Here is an 18,746-nt window from a genome sequence, read left to right as displayed (position 1 = left end):
GGTGGAAAGTGCTGTCAAGTCATAGCTGACTTATAGTGGCCCCTGCTGAGGTTTTCAAGGCAAGAGACTAACAGAGGTGGTTTGCCATTGCCTGCCTCTGCATAGCGACCCTGGTCTTCTTCGGGGATCTCCCATCAAATTACTAACCAAGGCTGACCCTGCTTAGCTTCTGAGATCAGGCTTGCCTGTGCTATCCAGGTTAGGACAAATAAATAGCGTGAAGTGAGTATCATCATCACTGTGTTGGTGGAAAGTGCCGTCAGGTCATATCTGATTTAAAGCTAATTCTCCATCCAAATAAAAGGCAGTTCCAGTAACATGTGGCCCAGTGACAGTGTATCTGCTTTGGGAGTAAAATGTCCTAGTTCAGTCGCTGGCATCTCCAGTTTAAAAGGATCAGATAGTAGGTGAAAGATCTCTGCCCAAGACCCTGGAGAGCTACTGCCGGTCAGATTAAACAATATTTACCTTGTTAGATTAATGGTCTGACTCATACGGCAGCTTCATGGTCTGACTCATTATAAGGCAGCTTCATGGTACACTTCAATAATAAACCCTCAAGTAAACTATTTGAAAATAAAATGATCTAGAAATGTTCTAGTTCTAGAGTTCACTATTCATTTTGTTTTGAAGCAGGTGCAAGCACTGAGTATCCTAGGCTCTGTATTTCCTTCAAAAAACAACACCCAAACATTATTTGTTCATTGTAAATATCCATTACTTGCTTCCCACTATGTTCCTTGTTCACATTATTAGTTGTTGAAAGAACACATTTCTGTATTTCCTTTAAAGTTCAAAGCTCTCCACAGTACAAAGCTCAATGGGAGGCTGATCCACTCAAACCTGTTTTGAAGGTACACGACTTAATCATGAGCATTCACATGTCACAAATACCGAGGAGCAACACTAGTGTATCCTGGAGTAGTACATAAGCTTTAGATGTTAAGAGAAATATGCTGCGTTCAAACTCCATCTCCCTGGTACTCTATAATAATGTGATTATATTCAGCATTTCTTTGAAAACAAATTGGGAATGGGTGAGCTGCAGGAAAACGGTAAGTGCAGTAGCATGATGTCATATGTTTTCTGTATTAGACGCTACTAAAGACAGGAATTACATGGTGAGCTGAGTAAGGGAAACAGCACTTTAACTGTAACATCTATTTAGGCCCTCAGTCATAATGGGCTTGTTATCAATCATCTCAATTTTGCTTTACATTTAGTGGACCTAAGGTACGTTACTGTTATTAAACAGAATAATAACATTTCTTTTCTTTTTTTGATTTAGTGTCTTTCAGTGGCTGAACTCTTCTCAGTCTCCTGATCATTTGTACATTTATGGCTTTGTAATGCAGGAACTGGCCCCTTCTTTCTTTCTTTCTTTCTTTCTTTCTTTCTTTCTTTCTTTCTTTCTTTCTTTCTTTCTTTCTTTCTTTCTTTCTTTCTTTCTTTCTTTCTTTCTTTCTTTCTTTCTTTCTTTCTTTCTGTTCAAAAAGAGCCCCTAACAGCCCAATCCTAAGGCCTGGCCTGGCACCTGCACCTGCCATCGACATAAAAGTGGCGCCACTCCACCACTACCTATGGACTTTTGTAGGAGAGCCAAGGAAGGTAAAAAACCTCCAGGATCCCTGTCCAGTCTGGCATGGAAAAAAATTCTTTCTTGACCCCAAATTGGCAATTGGCAATATCCTGAGCATATAAGAAAGGGCCACGAAAGCCTAGCACTGGCTCACCCCTTCCTGCCCTCCCTCTCCCAATCTGCCTAAATTCATATTGAGTCATAGAATCAGCATTCCTGTCAGATGGCCATCTAGCAGCTTCTTAAAAACCTCCAAAGAAGGAGAGCCCACCACCTCCTGAGGAAGCCTGTTCCACTGAGGAACCATTCTAACTGTCAGGAAGTTCTTCCTAACGTTTGGCTCAAAACTCTTTTGACTTAATTTTAACCATTTGGTTCTTGTCTGACCCTCTGGGGCAACAGAAAACAACTCCTCCCCATCCTCTATGTGACAGCCCTTCAAATACTTCTAAGTCGTCTCCTTTCCGGTCTAAACATGCCCAGCTCCTTCAGCCTTTCTTCCACAGTTAACTAGTAATGGCCATTGAGGACATTCCATTGAAATCACCAGCTCAGAAAGATGTAGCTCTCCTAGAATTGTTCTCTAAATGTATGTAGGGCTACAGTCCTGCTATGTTCAGTTACTTGGAAGTCCCTCTCACGGAAGAAATGTCTTCCAAGTAAAGACAAAAACAGGATGTTCGTCTTAGTCTTTTAAGATTTCAGAAGAACTGTATCAAATAATTGTGGCACTGCAAAGAGAACATTGTCTTCAAGTAGATTTGAATTCTGGGTTTGAAACCAGTGTGTTATGAGAAAGAATGTACTTCTGTTATCTACAATGCAATTCCAAATAGAATTACACTCTTTAAAGCCCATTGACTTGAATGGATTTAGAAGAGCGAAATTCTATTTAGGATTGCATTGGTAATTTACCTTTTTGGCTGGTTTAGGAAAAAGTAAATATGCCTGCCAGAATAAAGATATCACAATGCCCAGCAAGTTTAGAACAGTGTAAGCAGGATCTTTTTATATTGTTCTCCTTTCCTTTGTTATTTACTGGTACAAAACATTATACAAAGATGAATATTCTGCAGGGAGCAATATATATTATGCATGTATAGGCCTTTTAAAATTTTGCAAAGGTATTAAATCATTGAACAAATGTTTTCCTAGGTTTCTTGGGCAGCAAAAAAGCAAGAGCTGGCTTGTGGTGTGGAAGATAAAATGAAATTAAAGAGAGAAGTGCCGAATAAATGGAAACTGTACAACAGTGTTACTAACTTGAAGTATGTGGGAGATTAGCCATTTTATACAAAATAATTGTGATGCGATTAGTTTGTTGGTGTCTTTATTTATAAGGAGTACAGGCTTCTAGTGATTTCATATTTTGATACAAGGCCAATAATACAAATTACTTGATTGCTTGTGTTTTTTTAGTTACTTGTTTCATTGTATGTTTCAGTTATAATCCGTAGTATATTTTGATGCCTGTTTGAATGTTGTGTGTTTGTGTGTCTGTGTTTGAAAATACAGGCATTATTTATCCAGGAAAAATGGTAATGAGGGACCATATAATCTGAGTGCCCTTCGTGGCTTTTTGGTAACTGCATTTGGAATGCTGCTTTATTCTCAAAAATGACTAGCAGCAGGGCTTTTTTTCTGGGAGTTTTTTAAAGTTTAAATCGCCCTTGGCGAAAATGGTCACAAGGCCAAGTGGCGCGGAGGGCAATCTAAACTACCCTCTGTCTGGAGATCGGGGGCAGGGCCACCGGCCATGTGACCATTTTCAAGAGGTGCCGGAACTCCATTCCACCGTATTCCATCTGAAAAAAAACCCTGACTAGCAATGAAATCCCAAACAAATTTACTCTAGTCTAAGCCTATTGACTTCAATGAGCTTAGACTGGAGTAACTCTGATTAGAATTTCGTTGTAGATAGTGTTAGGTAATGTAGTTGTTTTTCGGGTGTATGGGTTCCAACATTTCTGCCCACTCATCTCTTTCTTGTCTCTGTTACGTAGAGGTCTGGTTTAACACAAGTAGTGGAAATCTTTGTATTGTGGTAGATTGTGAGTGCATGCCTTTCCCTTCAACCACACACTCAATGTATCTGGTGATGCAGGCCCTACGCACATCCTCCAAATGCATTATCCTTTCCTGTGATTGCCACTGATACTCCAGAAAATATGTGGAGATTTTTGGGATGGTTCCTGAGGAGGATAGAGATTTGGTATGTGTGACCACACTTTATGCTCCTCTTGGAATTCCCCCAGTCTCTATTAGGGTTGCCAGGTCCCCTTATCCTCCTGGTGGGAGGGGGGAATCCGGCACTCACCTATTTCTCCTCTTTGTACGCATGCTTTACACTGGGCTGATTTGGGCCCCAAACAGGCCCATTTGGAGCCCAAATTGGCCTGTGTGAAGCATGAGAGAGCTCAAGGAAGGCTGTCATCACAATGAGCATGCCCTGGCGGCCTGTTCCCTCACCTTTCCCTCCTGCCAGCCAGGTGAGTGGTGGCAGGGAGGGTGAGAGTGGGAGCAGGGCATCCCCTGCCCCCACCAGGGAAATGATAATCCTAGTCTCTATGGTCTTTCCCATAGAGAGTGGTAGAAGACCTGAATTGAGAAATGGAAGTGATGAATTCAATAATATTTACAAACAGCTTTTTTGTTAATATTATTTGTAGTTCCATGTGACATTTTGCAGAGTACTTAACTTTGAGGAAGTCTGCAAAAATGCACCCACACCAGTAGCGTGTTTAGAAAGAAAGTATAAGAGACTTTGACATTTGTTGCACTTACTTTTGGAGTGTTGTACTATCTCTTTAATGAATTGTGCATCCTTGTAAGAACAACTTTTGTATTATCTCTTTAAAGAATTGTGTATCTTTGTAAGAATAACATTTGTAAATATTATTGAATGGTAGATAAATATTTGGAATTTCTGTCTTAGCACAGTGGTATTTCTTCTAATTAGTTAATCTTAGATGAGTGGCAAGCCAAGTGAGGGCCTTTTCAGCTGTGACACCAAAATTTTGGAATACCCTCCCTGGGAGATTCATCCGTTTCTTAAGCTTCTTCCAGTGGATAAAGTCTCTGCTGTTTTGTCACGTGTTCCCTCACTGATTTTTATGGATCTTCTCATCCCGTTCATGTGTTTTAATTGTTTTTATTCTTTACTGCCTTGGGGACCATAAGTTGGGTAGAAGAGCAGCATAGAAATATTTTAAATAAATAAATAAAATGAACAATGACACCAAAGATGTAGGTCTTTCCTGGATACTTTCTTATTTTCTCAGTACTCATATGTACAACAGTGAGACATGTAGTGCTTTGAGATGTCAAGAAAATAAATGCAATAGCTTCCACCTTTTGCTGTTTACAATATCTCCTTGTCTCTTCCTGGCAAGACTGCAGGCAGTGATACTTGCTCAGGTCAACCTACTGAGCATACCAACTCTTCTCTTACTTAGACTGTGGCACTAGTTTAAGTATGTGCATGGTATGAAAGACAGATGCACACCAAAGGGCCTGGTTCATAGAGAGAGAATCACCTGCTGTGAGTCCCATAGATTGGCTAAAATTCTACTTTAAAGACTTTTAAAACATAGTTTATGGTATGTTTACATTGACAATGGAAGATTTGGGTAGAGGGACATTTTGTGTTTAAGACTCTACTTTGGCAAATCCAGCTATGACTAGAGGTGGGCATGGTCTGGAAAACGGACCAAAATTTTGCATGGTCTGGCCTAGTTCATGGGACTCACCTTTTTCACAAATTTTGGTTCATTTGGGCCGGTCCGTTGGTCCATGAGTCCAGACATCCTGGCGCCAATCGATCAGTTCCCTAGGCAATGGAGAGGATGTCTACAGCCCTTTTGCAGCCCGTAAAAACTTAATAGGCAGCTGTGCCTGCCAAGCAGAGAGCTCCAATTCTGCTAAATGGAGCAAGAACCAAGAATGAATTCCCTAGACAACGGAGGGGTAGATGTTCTGCAGCCAATCTTAGCTCTTAAAACCTTGGTAGGAAGCTCTGCCTGCCAACCAGAGAGCTCTCATTCTGCTCTATGGAGCAAGGAGCAAGAATGAATTCCCAAGGCAATGGAGGGGTGGTCATTCTGCATCCATAGCAACACCAATCTTAACTCTCAAAATGTAGACAGGCAGCTCTGCCTGCCAGCCAGACAGCTCCCATTCTGCTCTATGTGAGCAAGAAGAAAGAATTAATTCCCTAGGCAATGGACGGTTGGACGTTCTGCAGCCATGGCAACACCAATCTTAGGCCTCAAAACCTTGATAGGCAGCTCTGCCTATCAGAGAGCTTCCATTCTTCTCTATGTGAGCAAGGAGCAAGAATGAATTTCCTAGGCAATGGCTGGGGAGGTGTCCGTGTGGTAAGTGAGGGGGCTCTTTCCCCACCCTTTTCTGTTTGATTTTGCCTCATTGCAACTTTTTAGTGATGCTAGCCAATGCAATTGGCATTTGCGACTCCAGTATCTACTGGAAGTTTCCTGGGGGTGGGCTGCTTTGGGGATCTGTAACTCGGACATCTGAAATGCAATCTTGACCACACTTGGAGGGTGGCTGGAGGAGAGGCTGCTGAAGATTCTCTAAGTTTGGGCTCTCTGGGTGTGAAGGGGGCAGAGCCAGATCTGCTGGAAGTGATGGACCATGGACCTATGAACTGATCTGTGAATGGGGCTGGTCTGTGGAAAGTTCGTGGTCCATGGTCCGTGAAAATCGACAGACCACAGGCAAGTGGTCCATGGGTTTTTCCTGGTCTGTGCCCACCTCTAGCTATGACCATAAAATGACTCCTACAGCTAAACAAGAAGTATAGTGTTTGGAGTCTGCACCAGTAAGACAAGGGTATAACTGCTTTATCGCAGCCAGGCACTCATCTTGGTAACAGCTGCACAAGTGCCACCTTGCTCAGGAGCATGCCTGGCTTGACAGTTTGACAGAGGTATCGGGCACTTGGCCATATCGGGCACTAGGCGGCAACTAACAGGAACATATATTACAATAAGCGTGGTTGTAGATGTAACAGCATATGTTTGAAGACTGACAACATTATTCAGGGCTGGATAAATGAGATCACAAAGGATTTTTCTTTCATGTTTGTTCCTTCTTTCTGCTTATGGATGACTCTGGTGAAGCTTGATTTAGATATAGGCATACAATTAAGAAGCCCTGAGCATTTAGTGAGCTTTCCTGTATCAAATTATTTAATTCCTAGCAAGAGGTACACCTCAGATAATGTCTTAGGTTCGTTACCGGGTATTGTACACAAGTAATACAATTATGGAGTCTCTGTTTCCATTTTAAGCCTTTATTATTACAAAATAATTATTCAGTATCCTTAATTGTATATGGAATAGTGTTTTAATGTTTTATAATGTTTTTATTGTTTTAAACTTTATGTAAAAATTGGATGTTGTTACACCGTCCTGAGCCTGTCTGACAGGGAGGGCGGTCTAGAACTGTAATAAAATAAATAAAATAATATCTACTCAATCAACAGAAAATCATACTATCCATTATAACTACATAGATCATTAAAGGAGAGCAATTACTTGAGTCTAAAAAGTATCTTACCCAAAGCTCACAGGCCAGGAGTCCCTCCAAAGAAGCTCTCTTTCAGATTAGCTTGTCATATTTATAGTTTCAGAACCTTTTCTTAACAATAGCTGCTTCAGAGACTCAAATTCTTGGCTAACATTATATTTATGATTTCATACACCAAAAAGATTATCCATATTTGAAACATCTTCTTAAAGCATATAACAATAGCTGGTTCATTCTTGCTACTTTTTTATTGACAAAATCTATGTGGAATTAGTGATTACAAGTTTCTCATACATCTAAATATCTTTTGGTCCTCCACTAATGTAACTATCCTCGAATAATGTTGCCAGCGTCTGTGAAGTTAGACATTCCTGCCATTCTCAGATACTCCCTGCACTTGTACATTGTATGCGTCATTATGAGTTAGATGACTGTTCTAAATCATGGCAATACAACTGCGTAAGTCTTGTTTTATGCTCTTCTCCAAGGTTGTTTATTCTAGGGCTCTGGACTCTCTTTGTGGCCTATATAGTTATGGGGCCGGGCTATATCTGCTTCTGAGTGCATAGTTGTTTTGAACAACTTTCTCTCCTGCTCCCACCCTCCACCCCCGCCCCTGTTTACCTGGCCGGTGAGGGAGGCACAGGCACGCTCCTACTGGCTGGACTGGGCCCCAAACAGGCCAATTCTGGCCTGATTTGGCCTGGATCGGGCTGCTGCATAGCGCAGGAGCACTCCCAGACTCCACAGTGACCCATTCCAGGCTGATTCGGGCCCAATATGGGCCCAAGTTGACCCAGATCTGGCCCAATTCACCCCCCCCCCGAGCACTGGAGTGCTCCCTGGGCAGCCGTGGTCTGCACAATGACATCACCTCCTGGAAGTGAGGGGCACTGAGTGAGGGGCACTGAAGCAGGTAGGTGCCAGGTCCCCCACCTCCCACTGTGAGGACAGGGGGACATAACAATCCTATTTATCATTTTTTGTTTTCTGCAGCTTATGAATCATTGGTCATATTATTTTAAATTTATTCTACTAAGCTGAATGGAATTTTCAGTTCTAGTATAATTGGTCTCTCTGATATCCTTATTGACCAGTTTTTGAACAACATACTTTATGAGAAATTACTTTACCACAACTAGATTATGATCAACATAGTTGGTTCAACCCAGCCTGTAGCATTGATTGAACATAGAATTGCCAGGGAATTATGGCATTCCCCACCGCTGCTCCAAATTGTGGTGGGAGAATTTTTTTAAAAGTATCATGTGTGGTATGATATCCGTTCTGGAGAAAAGCTGACAGTGATAATCGCTTAGCTCTAGGAATTGCGTAGGATCGCCAACCTCCAGGTAAGGACCAGACATCTCCTGGAATTACAACTGGTCTCCAAACAACAGAAATCAGTTCAGCTGGAGAAAATGGCTGCTATGGAGGTAGATTCTATGGAATTATAGCCTACAGAGGTTTCTCCCTCCCCAAACCCTGCCTTTCCAAGGTTCCACCTCCAAATCTCCAGAAATTGCAAATATACAAATGAACTGTTATTATTAATTAAATGCTTTCCATAGTTTGTATATTTGGTATTTAAACATTTTTCTTTTATATAAGGAAAAGCAGCTTGTTCACAAAAAGTACAATCATTCACACTGCACATCCAAACACATTAACTGTAACCCAGATTGCGGTCAGTTTGCAGTAGAAAATTCCTTTCTAGATAACATTCTAGGTCTCATAAAATCCCTGTTGTCACTAAACACCTCGAATAAAGTGTCCCATACTGATGTGGTGCATTTTATATTTTATAGGCATTTCAAGATGAATCAACAGCATTAACTTATTTTCCATTTTAATGGAAGTTAATAAATATGGATCCTAGGCATGTCCTGTGCCTGAAATCCTGTGGTCTCAACTCTTCTTTTTAGAGTTAAAGCTTTTAGTATACTGAGTGAGCTCAACCAAGATTTGAAGATTTCATATCACTATATTGATTTTTCTAAAATAGGGATTTGTTTTATAAGACATAATATCACCATGCTTTAAAAATAACTTGGGCCGATCATAAATGTGTACAAAGGCAATATTTTAAACATGCTGAAGTTTTAAATGTGTATATATATTTTCCCTTGAAATAGCTACCCTATTTTTTAGCAGCTATTGTTTATAATATACTGCTTTCAGCAGTCAGGTCATGTCCCATACTGTAACATGGCAAAAGTAGCCTTGGGCTATTTTGTAGGGTGGTGGACTTAGCATCTAAATCACTTCTTAAGAGTTTGTTTCTTAAGGGAATCCTATTATTTGGATATGAGGAGGATAACAGACAAAGACATGGTGTGTAAACTTTTAAAAAACTACTGCCACGGGGAAGACAGCGGCAGGTCGAAGTATGAAAAGCACACAAGGGACAGTTATCTTTGAAATGTGGAAAATCTTCTACCTTTGTTTTAGGAACCCTTCTTTAATGGTTCACAAGAAAAGTCAAGGGGGAAAATACATATATTCTCCACCTCTAACAATAACAGTTTCATAAAGATTGGCTCAACTCAAATGCTTTTACTGTATGCTAATCTACATCAACAGAAATTCTGAGCAATTCCATAGAAGGCAGTAATGTTACCCAGAATGTGGTAGACAGGGATCAAATTGGGATGATAAGGTTTTATTCAAAATACTGCATCTGTCATAGACTGCCTGTTCTTAACAGAATGGTATGATATCATTTCCCTCAGGGACCAAAGAGATTAAAAGAGTTTCAGGAATCTTTTCATTTTTATTATTATTTTAAAAATTAAAATAAGTCTCATACAAATTAGAAATAGGGTCTCACCACACGAGAGAAAATACACTCGAATTACACAGGTAATTCAAGTGTATTTTGTAATTTGAGTGTAATTCGAGTGTATTTTGTCTCATGTGGTTTGACCCATAGATATGTGACAACAATAGTGGCAGGTCTACCCATAAGCATCTATAAAAGATTTCCAATGTTAATCCATATGGAATTGTTGCCTGTGTGCCATATGTTCACATATTGGTAAGGTTGCAAAGTTCTCGATCCATTGAATTAGGGAAGGTGGCATTTATCTCTCCAGTGTTGTAATATTAGTCTTTTGGCTACAGTAAGAGTATGGAGGGTCCATTTTTGTTGACCATCGGTTAGCCTCCCAGAAACAGACAAATAGTTTTAAAGTACATAAGCATCTTGAAAATTCAGTGAAACATGGTAACACAAAGTTGATATGACTAAAGACTGAATAACTGGACACTCCCAAAACATATATTTAAGAGACATGTCCTGTAAGTGACAATCCCAACAACTTAGTCCTTTACTTAAAAGGTGTTGTAATGTCCAATATATCTTAAACATTGCTGAGTCACAGCTTCAGATCCACAGAACTAACAGATACACATTTTAATGCCATATCCCATTGCTCTGGCAGAATTGAACAATCTAGCTCTTTATTCCATCCATTCCTGAGACTCTGCATATCATAAATGGCATCAAATATTTATAAACAAATATTGTAGGCTTGTTTTCAGGATTGATTCAATGAGAATTTCCAGGAGCAAAGGAGACTCTGAAACACTTAATGTTGCAGAGCCATATTTAGATACCAACAGAATTTGCAGCTGTAAATATTGCCATTCAACAGGGGTCAGCAAGTCATAGCTAAACCTCTGCCGAGAAAATGACAAAAACTCATTGTTATAGCTATCAATTAACCCAGTGTAAAAATCCCCCTATCTGTCCGAGCCTTTCATTAAAAAGTTTTCTTCCCAATTTTTAGATTTGGATCGACCAATAGTATTGTCCGGCAATGCCGGCCTTTTGCCCACCTCCACCACCAGCCCTGCAGCAGCAGACACCCCCTTTAGGCCCTGCAGCACAGCCTCTGGCAGTAAATCAGTTGGAACAGCCTGCAGCCACTCATCAGACTCACCTGTCTCCTGCAGTTGCCCAGATAGCTCCACTTCATCCAGGCTCACCGGAGATTGCCATCAGCACAAGCCAGGCAGGCACAGGCCCCAAGATGCCAAGGGAACCACTGGGGAGGGTTCAGAAGCAGCAGGGGGGAGCCAGGCAGAGAGCAGACCAAATGCCCCACCCTTGGTGGGGATGGAGTGGGTGGGGCCAGGAGACTGCAGAGTCTACCCAGCCCTCCTATCAGATAGGCTGGGAGCAGGGCCAGTCAGGGAGACTGGGTGGTGACTGGGGGCAGAGGGGAGGCCTTTAAATTCAGGTTTCCGTGAAGGCCGAGGAGATTGTGCAGGGAGAGACAGCTGGAGCGTGCTGCTACTCCCAGGGCAGGAGAAGGAACAAGGTGGTGCAACCCCCTTCCCTGCCCATCTGAGGCCGGAGGACACCTGCCTGGAGAGCTGGTAGGATGGCAGGCCATCAGGAGAGGACGCCAGTGAGGGAGGATCCTCACAAGTATTAATCTAATGTTCATAGACTTTTATGAATCCTGAGGAAATCCCCAGTGCTTGCTTTAAGAAATACATGTCCGTATGTAAACACTGTTTGCTTTGCTGGTCATTGGTATGGCGGAACTAAATTTTTATCACAGTAAATTGTTAGGTTGAAAGCTGTCCTTCCAAAGAGGTAGAACTTTTTATTGGAAAAGTAGGCAAGCAAAATGTGTTATTTCAAGGGGAAATGCTTTTCAGGACTGGAACGGTAACATTCTAGGACAAGACCTAAATGAATGAGTAAGGTTGCCAACCTCCAGGTGGGTTCTGGTGATATCCTGGAATTACAACTGATTATCAGGCTACAAAGATCAGTTTTCCTAAAGAAAATGGCTGCTTTGAGTGGTTGGCTCTATGGCATTATACCCAGCTGAAGTCCCTGTACTCTCCAAACCCTACTCTCCCCAGGCTTTACCCCCCAATCTCCAGGAATTTACCAACCTGGAGCTGGCAACCATACAAGCAAGCTTGGAGAAACACCACAGCCCTGGCTGAAAGAACTGCAATAGTTTCTTCTGAAATCATTACCTACCAAATTTCTTCTGGGAGTTTGAGCTTTTATATCATCAGAAATATATACTAGAGCAAAACTCTAGTCAGAATCCAAGGTACATTCTAGAGTTATATTTCTATGCACAAAAAGAAGTAATTAAAAACAACTCTCTCAATGCAATTCTCTGTTAAATTTTGTAAAAAGAATAATCACAAAAGTTTAGATTTGAAGCATTTTAAAATATTGCAGAAGTATGTTTTTGCTCCTCTGCATTTAAAACAAAAGCAACAAGCACCTTCAAAATTGTGTCTTTTTTAAAACTAGCTTTTAACTAAGGGTTAATTTTGGAAGACTTTTTATGTAGAACAAGTGAACTGTTGTTTTAGGGTTGCCAGCTCTTGGTTGAGAAATTCCTGGAGATTAGGGGGGTGGAGACTGGAGAAGGCAGGGGTTGCGGAGGGAAAGGCTTCAGTGGGGTGTGATGCCATGGAGTTCACCCTCCAAAGCAGCCATTTTTTGCCAGGGGAAGTGACCTCTGTAGTCTAGAGATCAGTTGTAATTCCAGGAGATCTCCAGCCACCACTTGGAAGTTGGCAACCCTGTGCCCTATGGTAACCCTTATCCTGCTTCTATGGAAAAGCAAAAGATACAAAAATGGGGGGTTGGGGGAGGTAATTTGAATATGTATGTATAACTTTCACAGGAGTAAACTTTTTTTCTTGTGCAAAATTCATTATCAAAGTGGACTCTACGTCATCATGGAACTGTAGATTAATAGCAAAGGGACTCTCCTTGCTGCAGAATCCTCAATGAGACCTAAACTACATGCTATAAGAAACTGTCTACTGTTTGAAGGTTCTAGTTAAGGGAAGTGGACAGAGATCAGAGCTTTGACCCCAAATGACACAGCTGGGGAAAGTTTTTTAGAGTTCAGCTAGCTTTTCCTTCTGTGTCCCCACCACCACCAACAGCTCATGGGAGTTTGAATGATGAGAGGGCAGTTAATAGATACATGGATGAGGGAGACTCACCACTGGGACAATGATGGACAGAACTGAAATGAAATGTATCATGAGTCCTCATGGGCATCTACTCTGACTAAATCTGTCAGTCCTTTTAATAGTCCTCTTGAGTATCTCATATATGTCTGTTTGCCAGGTGGTGGGTGGAGAAGATTTCCTACAACTGATCCCCAGGCCACAGAGATCAGTTTCCTTGGAGAAAATGGCTGCCTTGGAAGGTGGACTCTATGGCATTATACCTGCTAAGGTCTCTGCCCTCCCCAGCCCCCCTGGCTCCACCCCCCAAATCTTCAGGAATTTTCCAATCCAGAGCTGGAAGCCCTACATATATGGCTTAATGCTGTCCCACTTTTACTTGATATTGAAAGCTGCAAGTATTTATTGAAAAATGCATAAACGTAACATTGGCCAGGATCCAGAGCTGTCTATGTGTGCAAGTGCTTCCTATTTGCCTTCTAGGGGCAGCCCCCCTTGCCTCATGGACTATAACTCCAGAAAGGCCTCTGATTTTCAAGATGATGGGGGTCTAGGGAACAAGAGAGCCACTGGGACAGAGAGTTGGAAAGTATGGCTAGAACATCATACATGCGTCTCTGGGCCTGGCTGTTAATTTACAAAGTAAATGTGACCGGTGACCTGTGTAATATAGACCTATAATTTACTTGGGGGGGAAAGCCATGCAACGATCTGTATAGTCATTCATGTAAAGGTTTTCTGATCCTTTCAACTATGATGTTACCATTAATTGTAAGGGCAGTATACACTTAATGACGATCAAAACAACACCCTAGTTCATAACATTTTCCAGATCTCTTTTCAACCAGTTGTTTCAGTTCTGCATTTGGCAGTAATATTTGGTACCATAAGAGTATGTTAGCAGGAGTTACATACTGCAGTTATTTAAGTCAACTCAGAGAAACTACAGTGTTCTAGAAAAGGCTTAGAGGGTATAGGCAGCATATAATTTTATCTCTAACATTATTTTCAGGACAATTGTATCTCTAGGAGGCCAATGGGTATGAATCAGTATTACTGTAATAAGAGAGCCTTCTTTAAAAAGCTGTTTTAGCTTACAGTCTAGTGAGCACATTTGTGTTTCCTGTATAATCAGTGTGTTTGTGTGTGACACACACACATGCAGAATATATATTTATCTCTCTCTTCAGGGGATGACTAAATTGAAATGAGTGATCATTTTACGAATTGCTAATAAAGACTGCTTCTTCATTCTGTATAGTAAGTGTCATTTAGGGTGATATCTGAAACAGACTGTGTTTTAATTGGTTAAGACAATTATGTGAGGAAAGTGTATACTTGGAATTGTCTTTCAAAATAATAAGCTGCAACATCACATTAATATCCCTCTTTTCCAGATGAGAAAAAAAAAACATACTAAGGGGTTTACAGTACCATTGTGCATGTTGTTCCCATTTCAAAAAGCATTGTTTCTCTTGCCAGTCTCAGATGTATCAGACTTCAAAATAGTCAGGCTTTTTGATCTTCTAAAAAGTGCCTTGTTCTTGGTCAGTGTTTGTCAGGTTCAACTCCAGCCATGGTTTCCCAGTGGAGGTTGATTCAGACACCAGCATCTTCCAGCTCAAGGAGGAGGTTGCTAAGCGACAGGGAGTTCCAGCTGACCAGTTGCGTGTGATTTTTGCAGGGAAGGAGCTCAGGAATGACTTGACACTGCAGGTAAGTCTCCCTTGATAGTTTCGTTTCTGGGATGCTGCCAGCTTAACTGCTTCTGCCTCTAACACTGCCAATCTGACATTCACGCCTGAGATCTAATAGAATAAATAGTGCCTGGGGATTTCTTGAACTTTACTCCACACTGCTTCATTAATTCTGACCTTCTTAATTATGCATTAAAACAGCAAGCAGAAAAGATGGGGAGGAAGAAAGAGTATGAGAAGTGGGGGGCGGGGGAGAGAAAGAGAGATCGGTGCTTAGTGAATAAATGTTTACTGACTACAGGAGCAAGCTATGCACATTTTCTGTATCTGTTCAATTTCTACATTACTTATTCCATTTGAATCTTAATGAAGAAGGATATGAATAAATTGCTCTAAATCAGGCTGCTCAGTCATCATGGTGTATAGAATTTGTAACCCAATTGTGACCCCTGGAGGATACTTGTAAGGCTGCTCTTGCCGGTTGTGTGCAAGCGTCTAGGTGTGTACATGTGCCAATAAAATATAGTATTTGAAAGTGAGATCACAGAAGCCAGAGGCGCCAGAGTAACAGTACTCCCATCTTCTCGAAAACTACCTTGACCAGGCTGTCTCTGTGTTAAAAATTCTCCTCCAAACTGTTCTTCTGAAATTAAATTGAGGGAGAAGGTAGACTCAGACAAGTGCCTGATTCCTCAACCATAGTCCTCAGTACAGGAATAACTATGCTGTTTTCGTTTGCAGGGCTGTGGTAAGATATGCACTTTATAGAGTGCTTTCAACACTCCATAAAGAGTAAATATTATTAAGTCAAAGGGGAAAGCAGCTTGACAAGACAGATGTAGAGCAAAGATAATTCTTTGGCCCTTTGCATCTGGTCACTGCTGATGCCTTCATTAATATCCTCATAACTTACTAATGTTCCATGATAACTTTGTTCTGTTGGCAGCTGTCTTGGGACTAAGCAAAAGACTACACAGAAAGATATTGTACACCAGAAATCTGGAAATTATCTGCCTTCTGACTTGCAAGCACAAGGCTGGCAACTGGTGGGAGATTCACTGAGGCAGTGGGAGCCCTTGCTGGCAATGTAATGATGTCACTGGCAACCACTGACATTATGTCCCATGCAATCTCAAGTGATTTCAGCATGTTGCTGTGGATGCTTTAGCATATGGGCTATGGTATAACCATAGAGTTTTGACTGAAAGCTAGAGTGTTCCTGGCGATGTGCTCATGTCACTTCCAGTTGCATGGGAAGTAACACCAGCCTGTTGGGATGCTGGCACCCCCCCCCCCATTTCCCCCTTAATTTTCCCTTTAAGGGCCCATTCCTTCAGCAGGAACTTGGGAAGTGTCAGAGAGGATGAGGTGGTTATCTTATTATAGTGTACACTGTGCTTATTCATTCATTTATACCCCCTTTTCTTCCATAGAGCTCAGGGTTGCATAAATGAATGGGGTAATGATCCCACTTTTTCCTTTACAGAGTTTCTTAGGCTGACAGTCTAAATATGAAAGTGAGTAAAACATTCAAAAGAAGGAGAAGGGAGAGGACACAAGGATCTGGATGTGGTGAAATGAAGTTATTTGACCTTGGACTAAATGGGGTGCACTTGAGTTTGTGGTTCGGTGTGAAAATGAAGAGGTTAAAGGCTTCACAAAAGCATCAGTGTTGAGGAGTGACTGAAGAGATTGTGGGGTACCACAGGCATATACTGTACAGCAAAAGCATTAAAGAACGAAGCACATTTCATAGCCACCTAGTTAACTTTTAAAAAAAGATAACCCACAGGCAAACACTTTTTGTTTTCAAACCAGCACAGATTAATTGGCAGTCATGTTTACAGCTGTGGGGGGGTATTGCTATGCACTGAAAGGCTGCTATGTCTGGTTGCCAAGAGGCACTACTGTATTGACATCCTATCACTTCTCCTCGCCTGGTATGATGTTTATCGCTTTGTAAAAAGCTTTAGGGAGTCTGGGCGCACAAAAGAAACTATAGAAATGCAAATTACTCTTGTCACTCTCCAGTGCATCTCCTGCTGCTCATTGTGTGTCAAGTGCCTCCTCACCTTGCTTTTGGGTGGCTTCCTAAGATGCGAAGGCCGTCCTTACTGCTACATCTCTACCTTGTATATTGTGTATTTATTTTCATATATATGCATGAGGAAGGTATTTGGGTGCCAAAGGCGAGGCTTGCAGGTCTCTCTTACCTTTTCAGTAGTTTCTTACGCCTGTCTGCTTTGCTCCCTACCTTGGCATCAAAACATAATTGTTGTGCTAGGCTGTTCCTTGGTGAAACAGAAGTGCTGCATTTCCTTCAGCTGTACTCCAAATAGGGAATATCATGAAACAGGAAACTTAAAAGGGAAAGCTTATCTTTTTTGCTCCCAGAATTATGGGGAATTTCCCCATAAAAGCAGTCCCAGTCCTGCAAGGCTAGTTCCTTCTGCTATTCAAACTTTTTGTCTATTCAGGATTCATTTACTTTGCATACAACATGCAATAATAACTCTTCATAGGGAAAAAATGGAACAAAACGAACTAGTCCTGCCTATACTAGGCAAAGCAACAGAATTCTCTGATTTTTCAAGAATAATGATTTTCCCTTCTTCTTGCTGGCTTTATTTAAGAAGCTTTCAAATATGCTTTATGGAAAGTGGGTGGGTGGAGAGTCCAGCCCTGTTGCAATTAGACTTCCTGTGCTGCCTTTGAAGAATGGAAAGTCGGAGGCTTGCTTCTTTTCTCAATACTAGTATGTGGTGTCATTTGCTTCTTGGCTTGGGAGGCTGTCATACTAGCAGGTACTTTGCGATCTCATGGTCTGTTACAAGATAAGTACACAGGACTTACAACAGTACACAGGAGGCAGGACCTATAACAGATACCTAAGTACACAGGAGGACCTATAAGTACACAGAACCTGTAACAGACACTGAACTATGTTGTTTGTCAGAAAAATAACACAACATGGCTGACTTGAAAGCAGAGAGGAAGTGTGTTGTTACCATATCACTGTTAAAGTTGTAAATATACAGATCTACAGGTATTCCAGTGAACTAGGTCAGGAGCACATGGTTAATGGGTTGTTGCCAGTAGACATGGGAACGAACAGCATTACAAACAGAAAAAACCCACAAACAGCCTAATCTGCTGTTCTTGAACAAGCTGTTTGTGAGGCCCCATCCTAAACGAACAGGTGGTTGTTGCAAGCCTCATTTGTTGCCTTCGGCAGCGTTCGTCAAGCCAGACAGTCTGGTACCTGCAATCAGTCCCCTTGGTAACCGGGAGGGACTGAACTCTGTCTGAACTCCTTCTGACTTTCCTTCTGGCTTTAACCCTTCAAAGTACTTCCAGCAGAGGGATCTTTAAAGGGCCAGGTAAGTGGGTTTGAGGGGAGGGGGGCTAAGTGGGGGTGGTTGGGGGGTGGTTCTGGCCCCCAGAAACAGTGAATAACGAACATGTCTGGGAACAGTTCACGTTCATCCATGTTCATTGTTCGTGGATTGCAACGAACAACGAACAGGGTGTTCAGGGTTTTTTTCCCGTTCATGCCCATGTCTAGTTGCCAGCCATCTAGGCTGATCTTTGTATATCCCATACAGTGGTTGCTGTGTGGTCCTTGGAATTCTGGAAAGAAGATAGCACCACCCCAGAAGGATGAGGCCCCTGGCACTGGGGGGCATCACATTGCCTAACCCCAATAGGCAACTGTCCATAGTGACTAGTTAGAATAGTTGTATATTTAGATAGTCCTTATAAATCCAGAAAAAACTAGTTTTCTCAGCCTTACAATCACAGAATCACAGAGTTGGAAGGGGCCATACAGACCTTCTAGTCCAACCCCCTGCCCAATGCAGGATGAGCCTAAAGCATCCCTGACAAATATTCATCCAGCCTCTTCTTGAAAACTACCAATGAAGGGGAGCTCACCACCTCCCTAGGCAGCTGATTCC

General features: G+C 41.7%; 1 protein-coding gene across 3 annotated transcripts in view; it reads left to right on the top strand.

The window, feature by feature from the left end:
• Positions 1-18,746, top strand: part of PRKN (parkin RBR E3 ubiquitin protein ligase) — a 1,286,511-nt gene that overhangs the window by 245,302 nt on the left and 1,022,463 nt on the right. For all 3 annotated transcript variants that reach the window (XM_054972198.1, XM_054972190.1, XM_054972207.1), the window contains one exon: positions 14,646-14,809. In XM_054972198.1, the coding sequence (XP_054828173.1) occupies positions 14,646-14,809 (164 nt within the window). The remainder of the gene's footprint in view (positions 1-14,645; positions 14,810-18,746) is intronic.

This window comes from Eublepharis macularius, chromosome 1, assembly GCF_028583425.1.
Source record: "Eublepharis macularius isolate TG4126 chromosome 1, MPM_Emac_v1.0, whole genome shotgun sequence".
In the NCBI taxonomy this organism is placed as follows: Eukaryota; Metazoa; Chordata; class Lepidosauria; order Squamata; family Eublepharidae; genus Eublepharis; species Eublepharis macularius.
The sequence above is the reverse complement of the archived record's forward strand: the minus strand, read 5'-3'. Positions and strand labels throughout refer to the sequence as shown.